This window comes from Salmo trutta, chromosome 30, assembly GCF_901001165.1.
Source record: "Salmo trutta chromosome 30, fSalTru1.1, whole genome shotgun sequence".
In the NCBI taxonomy this organism is placed as follows: Eukaryota; Metazoa; Chordata; class Actinopteri; order Salmoniformes; family Salmonidae; genus Salmo; species Salmo trutta.
The window spans coordinates 43,585,172-43,598,134 of record NC_042986.1 but is presented as its reverse complement, the minus strand read 5'-3'; the positions used below and the strand labels follow the sequence as shown (position 1 = coordinate 43,598,134).

General features: G+C 46.4%; 1 protein-coding gene across 1 annotated transcript in view; it reads right to left on the bottom strand.

The window, feature by feature from the left end:
- Positions 1–12,963, bottom strand: part of LOC115168790 (uncharacterized) — a gene marked incomplete at its 3' end in the record, with an annotated part of 31,060 nt that continues 18,097 nt past the window's right edge. Inside the window, exons 6-10 of the mRNA XM_029724346.1 lie at positions 7,368–7,427; positions 6,942–7,017; positions 5,411–5,500; positions 209–1,477; positions 1–28 (exon numbers count right to left, since the gene is read on the bottom strand). Coding sequence (XP_029580206.1) covers positions 1–28; positions 209–1,477; positions 5,411–5,500; positions 6,942–7,017; positions 7,368–7,427 — 1,523 coding nt within the window. The remainder of the gene's footprint in view (positions 29–208; positions 1,478–5,410; positions 5,501–6,941; positions 7,018–7,367; positions 7,428–12,963) is intronic.

The following is a 12,963-nucleotide window of genomic DNA, read 5'->3' as shown; positions in this document are numbered from 1 at the left end:
GTCCTGGTACAGAGACAACTCCACAGACCTGAGACAGAGAGACAGAGAGACAGAGACAGAGAGAGAGAGAGAGAGAGAGAGAGAGAGATCCTATGTAATTGAGTGTCTCTGGCAGCAAACGGAGGGACAACAACAGAGAGACAGAACACTAGAGCGTACACACAGACTGATGACAACGTCTCAGACATAGCAGACTGTACGTACCAACTTGCCATGTAGTGGTTGTCCCTGGAAGGTCTGTGACTGTGGCAGTTGGCAAGTATGGTAGTCTCCCTGGTAGGCCTGGGGCTGGTGTGGGAGCTGGTGAGGGTGTGACTCGTGCAGGGAGTTTGTGGTACGTACCTTCACCCCCAACCCCGCCTCCACCTCCAACCCCCCCATGGTATTCCTCAGGTACCAGTCCCTCAGGCCCTCCAGAGCCAGGGCCTTGTGCAGGCTACGGGTGGGGTCGTCTGGGGTGATGGAGTCAGAGTACAGGGGTGGTCTCAGACGGTGGTTGTTGTTGAGATCGGTACTGGGTCCTGATCCAGAATCCAGCTGGTGCTGGTGGGACTCAACCCCAAATCCCTGTTGGGGGTACAGGGCAGCTGTCAAGGTCCCGGTCGAGGAGGAGGAGGAGGAGGAGGGAGGGAGAGGAAGATCAAAGGAGGAAGAGGAGGAGGAGGAAAGAACAGCCTCCTGCTGGTTTTGCTGGAGGGGAATGAAGGGACCACATGACTTGGTGCGGGTCACCTTGACCCGACGTGGCTCGCCAGGCTTCCCCCGGAGCATCAGGGGACTTCTGTAGGCTGGAGGGCCCTCGGAGAGATGCAGAGGCTGGGGTCCTGAGAGATGCCCCTGCGGCTGGGGGTGATGGTGGGGGTAACCATTGAAGTGAGAAAGAGAAGATGCAGGGACAGAGGAAGGGAACTTCCCATTGCCGTGGACCTGTTCAACCTGCCTCTGCTGCTTCCACCACACATAGTCCTTCAGGATATCACCGTAACCTCCTCTGTCTCCTCGTCCCCGACCCCTCACCCCTACAGACACTCGACCAACCAGTCTGTTGTGCTCCACCCCGTGCCCGTTCACCAGCTGTCTCTCTGGGCTGGACCTCTGGACGTTCAGCTGCCTCAGATGACCGTCCGTCAGCGCCTCGGAACTCTTGTACGGGGGTCCCCCTCTGAAGGGCATGCCTCTTGACCTTTGACCCTGAACTTGACCATGACCCCCCTCGTTGCAGGATGTGGTCCGGTTAAGTAGTGCCTCTGAGCTACTGCTACGTTGCTGGTTGCTGCAGGGGCAGCTGCCTCCTCCTTCATAGGACCCTGATGAGGGGCCAGAGGAGGGATCAGAGGAGGGACCAGATGAGGGGTCAGAGGAGAGGCCAGAGGAAGACCCAGAGGAAGGTCCAGATGAAGAGCCGACGTCCAGAGACTGTGGAAGAACCACTGGGGTCGACCACTGCTTGTTAGTAGTCCCGCTGGATATATCTGAACTGGGAAGCAATAGAGATACATACAAAATGGATTAAACCACTGAAGGAGGAGGAGGAGGAAGAGGTAGATGAGGAGAAAGATGAAGATGAAGAAGAATCCTCTTTGTCTGAGATACAGTGCCTTCAGAATGTATTCAGACCCCTTGACTTTTTCCACATTTTGTTAGGTTACATCCTTATTCTAAAATCTACACACAATACCACAAAATGACAAAGCAAAAACAGGTTTTTAGAATTTTTTGCAAATGTATAAAATAAAAAAAAACGGAAATATTACATTAACATAAGTATTCAAACCCTTTACTCAGTACTTTGTTGAAGCACCTTTGGCAGCAATCAAGTCTTCTTGGGTATGAAGCTACAAGCTTGGCACACCTGTATTTGGGGAGTTTCTCCCATTCCTCTCTGCAGATCCTCTCAAGCTCTGTCAGGTTGGATGGGGAGCGTTGCTCTCAGAAATGTTTGATTGGGTTCAAGTCTGGGCTCTGGCTGGGCCACTCAAGGACATTCAGAGGCCTGAAGCCACTCCTGCATTGTCTTGGCTGTGTGCTTTGGGTCTTTGTCCTGTTGGAAGGTGAACCTTCGCCCCAGTCTGAGGTCTTGAGCGTTTTTCATCAAGGATCTCACTGTACTTTGCTCTGTTCATCTTTGCCTCGATCCTGACTAGTCTACCAGTCCCTGCCGTTGAAAAACATCCTCACAGCATGAGGCTGCCACCACCGTGCTTCACCATAGGGATGGTGCCAGGTTTCCTCCAGACGTGATGCTTGGCATTCAGGCCAAAGAGTTCAATCTTGGTTTCATCAAACCAGAGAATCTTGTTTCTAATTGTCTTAAGAGTCTTTACAGTGGGAGAAAAAAGTATTTGATCCCCTGCTGATTTTGTACGTTTGCCCACTGACAAAGAAATGATCAGTCTATCATTTTAATGGTAGGTTTATATGAACAGTGAGAGACGGAATAACAACAAAAAAATCCAGAAAAACGAATGTCAAAAATGTTATAAAATTATTTCCATTTTAATGAGGGAAATAAGTATTTGACCCCTCTGCAAAACATGACTTAGTACTTGGTGGCAAAACTCTTGTTGGCAATCACAGAGATCAGACGTTTCTTGTAGTTGGCCACCAGGTTTGCACACATCTCAGGAGGGATTTTGTCCCACTCCTCTTTGCAGATCTTCTCCAAGTCATTAAGGTTTCGAGGCTGACGTTTGGCAACTCGAACCTTCAGCTCCCTCCACAGATTTTCTATGGGATTAAGGTCTGGAGACTGGCTAGGCCACTCCAGGACCTTAATGTGCTTCTTCTTGAGCTACTTTTTTGTTGCCTTGGCCATGCGTTTTGGGTCATTGTCATGCTGGAATACCCATCCACGACCCATTTTCAATGCCCTGGCTGAGGGAAGAGATTTGACAGTACATGGCCCTGTCAAATGATGCGGTGAAGTTGTCCTGTCCCCTTAGCAGAAAAACACCCCCAAAACATAATGTTTCCACCTCCATGTTTGACGGTGGAGATGGTGTTGTTGGGGTCATAGGCAGCATTCCTCCTCCTCCAAACACGACAAGTTGAGTTGATGCCAAAGAGCTCCATTTTGGTCTCATCTAACCACAACACTTTCACCAGTTGTCCTCTGAATCATTCAGATGTTCATTGGCAAACTTCAGACGGGCATGTATATGTATTCTTGAGCAGGGGGACCTTGCGGGCACTGCAGGATTTCAGTCCTTCACGGCATAGTGTGTTACCAATTGTTTTCTTGGTGACAATGGTCCCAGCTGCCTTGAGATCATTGACAAGATCCTTCCGTGTAGTTCTGGGCTGATTCCTCACCGTTCTCATGATCATTGCAACCCCACGAGGTGAGATCTTGCATGGAGCCCCAGGCCGAGGGAGATTGACAGTTCTTTTGTGTTTCTTCCATAATCGCACCAAATGTTGTCACCTTCTCACCAAGCTGCTAGGCGATGGTCTTGTAGCCCATTCCAGCCTTGTGTAGGTCTACAATCTTGTCCCTGACATCCTTGGAGAGCTCTTTGGTCTTGGCCATGGTGGAGAGTTTGGAATCTGATTGATTGCCTCTGTGGACAGGTGTCTTTTTTACAGGTAACAAGCTGCGGTTAGGAGCACTCCCTTTAAGAGTGTGCTCCTAATCTCAGCTTGTTACCTATATAAAAGACACCTGGGAGCCAGAAATCTTTCTGATTGAGAGGGGGTCAAATACTTATATTCCTCATTAAAATGCAAATCAATGTATAACATTTTTTACATGCGTTTTTCTGGATATTTTTGTTGTTATTCTGTCTCTCACTGTTGAAATAAACCTACCATTAAAATTATAGACTGATCCTTTCTTTATCAGTGGGCAAACGTACAAAATCAGCAGGGGATCAAATACTTTTTTCCCCCACTGTAGGTGCCTTTTGGCAAACTCCAAGTGGGCTGTCCGAGGAGTGGCTTCTGTCTGGTCACTCTACCATAAAGGCCTGATTGGTGGAGTGCTGCAGAGAAGGTTGTCCTTCTGGAAGGTTCTCCCATCTTAACAGAGGAACTCTAGATCTCTGTCAGAGTGACCATCGGGTTCTTGGTCACCTCCCTGACCAAGACCCTTCTTCCCCGATTGCTCAGTTTGGCCGGGTGGCCAGCTCTAGGAAGAGTCTTGGTGGTTCCAAACTTCTTCCATTTAAGAATGATGGAGGCCACTGTGTTCTTGGGGACCTTCAATGCTGCAGACATTTTTTGGTACCCTTCCCCAGATCTGTGCCTCGACACAATCCCGTCTCGGAGCTCTACGGGAAATTCCTTCAACCCCATGGCTTGGGTTTTTGCTCTGACATGCACTGTTAACTGTGGAACCTATATAGACAGGTGTGTGCCTTTCCAAATCATGTCCAATCAATTGAATTTACCAATTGATTGGAAACATCTCAAGGATGATCAATGGAAACAGGATGAACCTGAGCTCAATTTCAAGTCTCATAGCAAAGGGTCTAAATACTTATGTAAATAAGGTATTTAGATGTTTTATTTTTATAAATTAGCAAAATTTCAGGAAACCTGTTTTCACTTTGTCATCATGGGGTATTGTGATGTCATTATGGGGTATTGTGATTAGATTATTGAGGATTTGTATTTATTTAATCAATTTTATAATAAGGCTGTAACGTAAATTGTTTGGGAAAAAGTCAAGGGGTCTGAATACTTTCCGAAGGCACTGTAGATTCAGACTTCTAGCTCCAGCACTATGAAAGGCTCTGATCAGGCCCTACACCCAAACAAGGGCACTGCGTTCATCCACCTCTGGCCTGCTCGCCTCCCTACCTCTGAGGAAGCACAGTTCCCGCTCAGCCCAATCAAAACTGTTCGCTGCACTGGCACCCCAATGGTGGAACAAGCTCCCTCACGATGCCAGGACAGCGGAGTCAATCACCACCTTCCGGAGACACCTGAAACCCCACCTCTTTAAGGAATACCTGGGATAGGATAAAGTAATCCTTCTAACCCCCCCCCCTTTAAAGGATTTAGATGCACTATTGTAAAGTGGTTGTTCTACTGGATATTATAGGTGAATGCACCAATTTGTAAGTCGCTCTGGATAAGAGCGTCTGCTAAATGACTTAAATGTAAATGTAAAATGAAACGTCAGCTCACCTGATGTGGTTGGACACCTGACAGGTAGAGTTACTGGTATAGATGAAGACTTCAGCTCACCTGATGTGGTTGGACACCTGACAGGTAGAGTTACTGGTATAGATGAAGACTTCAGCTCACCTGATGTGGTTGGACACCTGACAGGTAGAGTTACTGGTATAGATGAAGACTTCAGCTCACCTGATGTGGTTGGACACCTGACAGGTAGACTTCAGCTCACCTGATGTGGTTGGACACCTGACAGGTAGAGTTACTGCTATAGATGAAGACTTCAGCTCACCTGATGTGGTTGCGGACAGTAATGAGTTGTGTGTCAGGTACACTCGTTCCCTCCACGTTGGAAATTCTTCTTGGAAGAGTCCGACGCGGGCTAGACAGGGACACACACACACACAACATTACCACTACTACAACAACAACAAGACCATAACACAGTATCAAGACAGGACGTAACCTTAGTGATAGGTCAGGTCAGGAAGTTAGAATGTACTAAAACTGGGCCATGGATTTACGTTGGAGACAACATTTCTCTCCCTGTGTATCAGTGGTTATACAGGAACCTTTGATTGGAAAGAAGATTCATTATACCGTAGATGTGGACGGAATAGATAGTTACTACTATAGGGGCAAATAGATACACTGCTACCCATCAGTAGTTTGTATTATTTGTTTGTGCTGTAAATACATGTAGCTTAGTAGTTTGTACAATTATATTTTGTGATATTTGTTTTTGTTTGCTCTTTGAGGTTTTAGGCTAGGTACAGACGTTGGATCTTAATTTGATCCAGTTTGCGACAGCAGGAGAATAATCCTGCGGCAACAGGAAATGTGGATTATTATTGTGGATTATAATTAATGGTCATTTTTGTAGGGGTTGATACATTTTTTGTAAGAGAAAATCAAGTGAAAGTGGAAATGAGAAACTTCATAAATGTAACGTCTGCTTCCAGCTCACACTCTCAAACACATTGATCCCCTGAACGCAGCTCGCTCTCCAGATCCCAATCACCTGCATTCTGATCACCTGTTCACACACCTGTATGTCATTACCACACACTATTTAGTTCAGTTCTTTGCACCCCGTCATTATGAGGTATTGTTTGTTTTGTGACACGTCTTTCAGAGTGCTGGGTTTCCTGTGATTTACTCCTCCCCTGCTTCACTAACGACGCCTTTTGCTTATTCCCTGCCTGTATTTTAGCGGATTTCCTGTTATCTACCTACTGCCTGATCTCCCGGACTACGTTGCTAGCCTTTTACCTGCCTGTACTGTTGCCCTTTTGGACCCCCTGTGTATGACTTTCTGCCTGCCCCTGGACCCAGCTACCTGCCTCCTCCTGTGTATGACCTTCTGCCTGCCCCTGGACCCAGCTACCTGCCTCCTCCTGTGTATGACCTTCTGCCTGCCCCTGGACCCAGCTACCTGCCCCTGGACCCAGCTACCTGCCTCCCCCTGTGTATGACCTTCTGCCTGCCCCTGGACCCAGCTACCTGCCTCCTCCTGTGTATGACCTTCTGCCTGCCCCTGGACCCAGCTACCTGCCTCGTCCTGTGGTCCTTTACCTATAAACACCTGCTGCGCCATGCGCTTGAAACCAACTCTGTCTTCCCATCGTGTTCATTACAATAAGCCCTTTTAAACCTCAAAATACACTACACGATTTACATTTATCCTGCAACCGGGTGATCAAATTAAGATTCTGCATCTGTAAAGAACTTTGTAACAACTGCTGATGTAAAAAAAAGGGCTTTATAAAAATAAATGTGATTGATATTTGGTCATAGAGGGGATGGTGTGGCAGCAGCAGTACCTGGCAGAGTGGACCAGTGAGTTGTGCGGCGTAGTGGTCCTCAAAGCGTAATAGATCTCAACAGGAGTAAGCTCATCTAGAAAGAGAGGGAGTCATTACCATTACCAGGGGCCAGCCAGGTACGAGACGGGGACAGCTTCCTACACAAACTGCTGTCTGAACTGTCGAATCAGACATGGGGCTGCTACTCCTATAGTCTTACCATTGTCACGATCCCCTGTAGAATCAGACATAGAGCTGCTACTCCTATAGTCTTACCATTGTCACAGTCCCCTGTAGAATCAGACATGGGGCTGCTACTCCTATAGTCTTACCATTGTCACGATCCCCTGTAGAATCAGACATAGAGCTGCTACTCCTATAGTCTTACCATTGTCACAGTCCCCTGTAGAATCAGACATGGGGCTGCTACTCCTATAGTCTTACCATTGTCACGGTCCCCTGTAGAGTCGGACATGGAACTGCTCTCTGAGTTCACTGTGTCGTCTGTGGATGAACACAAAGAAAGTTACTTTGATGAACACTTTGATCAGCCCCCACTGTGTACCCAGAACCACACGGTAGGATTCAGCCCCCACTGTGTACCCAGAACCACACGGTAGGATTCAGCCCCCACTGTGTACCCAGAACCACACGGTAGGATTCAGCCCCCACTGTGTACCCAGAACCACACGGTAGGATTCAGCCCCCACTGTGTACCCAGAATCACACAGTAGGATTCAGCCCTCACTGTGTACCCAGAACCACACGGTAGGATTCAGCCCTCACTGTGTACCCAGAACCACACGGTAGGATTCAGCCCTCACTGTGTACCCAGAACCACACGGTAGGATTCAGCCCCCACTGTGTACCCAGAACCACACAGAGGGATTCAGCCCCCACTGTGTACCCACAACCACACGGTAGGATTCAGCCCCCACTGTGTACCCACAACCACAAGCAAACACACATGGGCTGTCTGAAATAATGTAAACACACATGGGCTGTCTGAAATAATGGCACCCTAGTAAAGCACTAAAACGCAGCCTGAAATAGGAAATAGTGAACTATTTCAGACTTGGCCTGTGGTGGAGCAAGTCAGGTGGTAGTTACATCACTGGCAGCATTCTGCTCTGTCTACATGTCTTCATGTGCTTTCCTGGACATCCTGGTGTGTGTGTGTGTGTGTGTGTGTGTGTCTGTGTGTCTGTGTGTGTGTGTGTGTCTGTGTGTCTGTGTGTGTGTGTGTGTGTCTGTGTGTCTGTGTGTGTGTGTGTGTGTGTGTGTGTGTGTGTGTGTGTGTGTGTGTGTGTGTGTGTGTGTGTGTGTGTGTGTCTGTGTGTGTGTGTGTGTGTGTGTGTGTGTCTCTGTGTGTGTGTGTGTGTGTGTGTGTGTGTGTGTGTGTGTGTGTGTGTGTGTGTGTGTGTGTGTGTGAGAGAGAATATGAATGAGGAAGTGTGTATGGTGTGTGTGTGTGTGTGTGTATGGTGTGTGTGTATGGTGTGTGTATGGTGTGTGTGTGTGTGTGTGTATGGTGTGTGTATGGTGTGTGTGTGTGTGTGTGTATGGTGTGTGTATGGTGTGTGTGTGTGTGTGTGTGTGTGTGTGTGTGTATGGTGTGTGTGTATGTCAGCCAAGTAACAATGAAAGGAAAGGGCCCACTGTTTCTGACTTCCTTCTCTTCTCTGTAACAATTCCCTCCCTCCTTCCCCCTCTCCATACCTCCCCTTTCCCTCCCCCTACATACCTCCTCCTCCTCCCTTCCCCACCCTCCTCCCCCTCTTCCTCCCCCCTCCTCCCTCCCCCTCTCCATGCCTCCTTCCTCCCTCCCCCTACCCATGCCTCCCCCTCTTCCTCCCTCCATCCCCCTCTTCCTCCTTCCTCCTCCCTCCCCCTCTCCATGCCTCCCCCCTTCCTCCCTCCCTCCCTCTCCATGCCTCCCTGTCTCCCCCCCTCCTTCCCTCCCTCCCCATGTCTCCCACTCTTCCTCCCTCCCCCTCTCCCTCCATCCCCCTCTTCCTCCCCCTCCTCCCTCCCCCTCTCCATGCCTCCTCCCTCCCTCCCTCCCCCCTCCTTCTTCCCCCTCTCCATGCCTCCCCGTCTTCCTCCCTCCCTCCCTGTGTTTCCATGGTCTAGTTTTTCCAGGGAGAGAAGAGGAATCTCTAATAAACGTAACAACATAACAACCTTGGAACCTTTTTCTTAGGTCAGATAGTTGATTCCACCTGCACTGATCTGTCTGGTATCTAGCAAAGAGTAATGGGCAAGATTAAATGCAGTCTGGTTATACTGTGCTGTCTAACGTTCACAAATATGACCTAATGAACCCCATTTCATTCTCAAAAACAGGCTGAATTAATTTCAGCTTAAACCAAGAAATCTGCAAATAATTTTGACGTGTTTTGGATCTGGGAAATCTTAGTTGCACCATTTCACATCTTTGCTAAGGAGTTGTGTGCTTCACCGAGTAGTCTTTCTGCCGTTTGACTACTGGGAATGAAAGCTAGCGTACATTTGTCTAACATTAGCTTGCTACTTACTTAGCACTGAACGAATGCTGCTATCCAAACAAAAAGCTAGCTACTGTAGTAGTGCCCAGAGCAGCACTACGAATGCGTTTCCAAGAAGCAGCTGCATGCCGTGCTCAGCTGACCCCAAACGATACAAAATAACATTAGCGATCGCAGAGAAACACGTTGATCTACGGACTGATTTCTAATAACATTCTGATAACGTTTCACTTCATTTTGGGGTCTGGTTTGTCTACAACTTCATGGTCATTTAAAACAGGCTAAGCTAGCGTTTTATGTCAAAGTTAGAGCTAGCTAGCCTCGTACGAAACCTCCTGATTTCGTGAACTCACATTCTGTTTCAAGAGGCTAAGAGCTAGCTGGCTAACTAATCAAATCAAATAACATGTTATTTGTCACATGGTTCGTAAACAACAGGTGTAGGCTAACAGTGGGATGCTGACTTAACGGGTCCTTCTCAACAATGTAGAGAGAAATAGATAAATTATAGGCAAATAATAACACCAGGAATAAATACACAATGAGTAATGATAACATACAGGAAGTACCAGGTAACAACATGGCTATATACAGGAAGTACCAGGTAATAACATGGTTATATACAGGAAGTACCAGGTAATAACATGGCTATATACAGGAAGTAACAGGTAATAACATGGCTATATACAGGGAGTACCAGGTAATAACATGGTTATATACAGGGAGTACCAGGTAATAACATGGCTACATACAGGGAGTACCAGGTAATAACATGGCTATATACAGGGAGTAACAGGTAATAACATGGTTATATACAGGAAGTACCAGGTAATAACATGGCTATATACAGGAAGTACCAGGTAATAACATGGCTATATACAGGGAGTACCAGGTATTAACATGGCTATATACAGGGAGTACCAGGTAATAACATGGTTATATACAGGAAGTACCAGGTAATAACATGGCTATATACAGGAAGTACCAGGTAATAACATGGTTATATACAGGAAGTACCAGGTAATAACATGGCTATATACAGGAAGTACCAGGTAATAACATGGCTATATACAGGGAGTACCAGGTAATAACATGGTTATATACAGGAAGTACCAGGTAATAACATGGCTATATACAGGGAGTACCAGGTAATAACATGGCTATATACAGGGAGTACCAGGTAATAACATGGTTATATACAGGAAGTACCAGGTAATAACATGGTTATATACAGGAAGTACCAGGTAATAACATTGCTATATACAGGGAGTACCAGTACCAGGTAATAACATGGCTATATACAGGGAGTACCAGGTAATAACATGGCTATATACAGGGAGTACCAGTACCAGGCAATAACATGGCTATATACAGAGAGTACCAGGTAATAACATGGCTATTTACAGAGAGTACCAGTACTGAGTCCATGTGCAGGGGTACAAGGTCAATGAGGTAGATGTGTACATATAGGTAGGGATAAAGTGACTAGGTCACATAACAGGTAATAAACAGTAACAGCAGTGTATGTGATGAGTCAAAATAGTTAGTGCAGAGACGGTCAATGCAGATAGTGGAGGCAAGCTATTGGTTAACTATTTATCAGTCTTATGGCATGGGGGTAGAAGCTGTTCAGGATCCTGTTGGTTCCAGACTTGGTGCATTGGTACAATTTGCCGTGCGGTAGCAGAGAGAACAGTCTATGACTTAGTTGGCTGGAGTCTTGGAGAATTTTTAGGGCTTTCCACCGACACCGCCTGGTATAGAGGTCCTGGATGGCAGGAAGCTTGGGCCCCGGTGATGTACTGGGCCGTACAGCACTACCCTCTGTTATATTAGCTATGTCAAAAAGATACTGTCTACTTAGCATTGATGGATTTGTGGGTGAAATTATTATTTGAGGTATCAGATGAGCTAATAGATGAGAAATGCTGATTAAAAACATCTGCTATAACAAAACATCAGCTATATCAAAACATCTGCTACATCAAAACATCAGCTATATCAAAACATCAGCCATATCAAAACATCTGCTACATCAAAACATCTGCTATATCAAAACATCTGCTATATCAAAACATCTGCTATATCAAAACATCAGCTATATCAAAACATCAGCCATATCAAAACATCAGCCATATCAAAACATCAGCTATATCAAAACATCCGCTATATCAAAACATCAGCTATAACAAAACATCTGCTATATCAAAACATCAGCAATAACAAAATAAAAACATCTGCTATATCAAACATCTGCTATATCAAAACATCTGCTACATCAAAACATCTGCTATATCAAAACATCTGCTATATCAAAACATCTGCTATATCAAAACATCTGCTAAATCTGCTGGCTCCTGAATGACATGGTCATGTTGGATCATTTGCTAAAATCGGTTGATTATTTGACCTATTTTAAATGTAATTTGTCTTATTTCCAGAACTGCTGTATATTATCTGTAAGATTACCCATATATGAGGCGCCTTTTGTAATTCTACGTTCAGTTTTACCGCCGTTTTTTTATTTTCTATAGGATTCCCAATCAGCTGGATCTCTGGTTCTACGGTACTTAGCCCAGGATGTATCCCCTTTAGCCCAGGGTGTATCCCCTTTAGCCCAGGGTGTACCCCCTTTAGCCCAGGGTGTACCCCCTTTAGCCCAGGGTGTACCCCCTTTAGCCCAGGGTGTACCCCCTTTAGCCCAGGGTGTACCCCCTTTAGCCCAGGGTGTACCCCCTTTAGCCCAGGGTGTATCCCTTTAGCCCAGGGTGTACCCCCTTTAGCCCAGGGTGTACCCCCTTTAGCCCAGGGTGTACCCCCTTTAGCCCAGGGTGTACCCCCTTTAGCCCAGGGTGTACCCCCTTTAGCCCAGGGTGTACCCCCTTTAGCCCAGGGTGTATCCCTTTAGCCCAGGGTGTACCCCCTTTAGCCCAGGGTGTACCCCCTTTAGCCCAGGGTGTACCCCCTTTAGCCCAGGGTGTATCCCCTTTAGCCCAGGGTGTATCCCCTTTAGCCCAGGGTGTATCCCCTTTAGCCCAGGGTGTATCCCCTTTAGCCCAGGGTGTACCCCCTTTAGCCCAGGGTGTACCCCCTTTAGCCCAGGGTGTGTCCCTTTCTCTGTACAGATGTACTAAACCAGCTCTAACCCAGGGCAGGTGCCTTAACTTTCTCTGTTCTCCAAGGTGCATGTTTATCACAAAGCTTTGTGAATTCAGTGAGATAGTAATCCCATGCATTTTGGCTGTTGGCATTAGTTGGAATCTGTGCCGGTTTATGGATATCAGGTCATCAATGTAATAATCAATATTTAACTGTTTACATTGTCTTGAATGAATCAATATTTACCTGTTTACATTGTCTTGAATGAATCAATATTTACCTGTTTACATTGTCTTGAATGAATCAATATTTAACTGTTTACATTGTCTTGAATTAATCAATATTTACCTGTTTACATTGTCTTGAATTAATCAATATTTAACTGTTTACATTGTCTTGAATCAATCAGTTTGGGTGGTGCTTTAGGTCTCTTA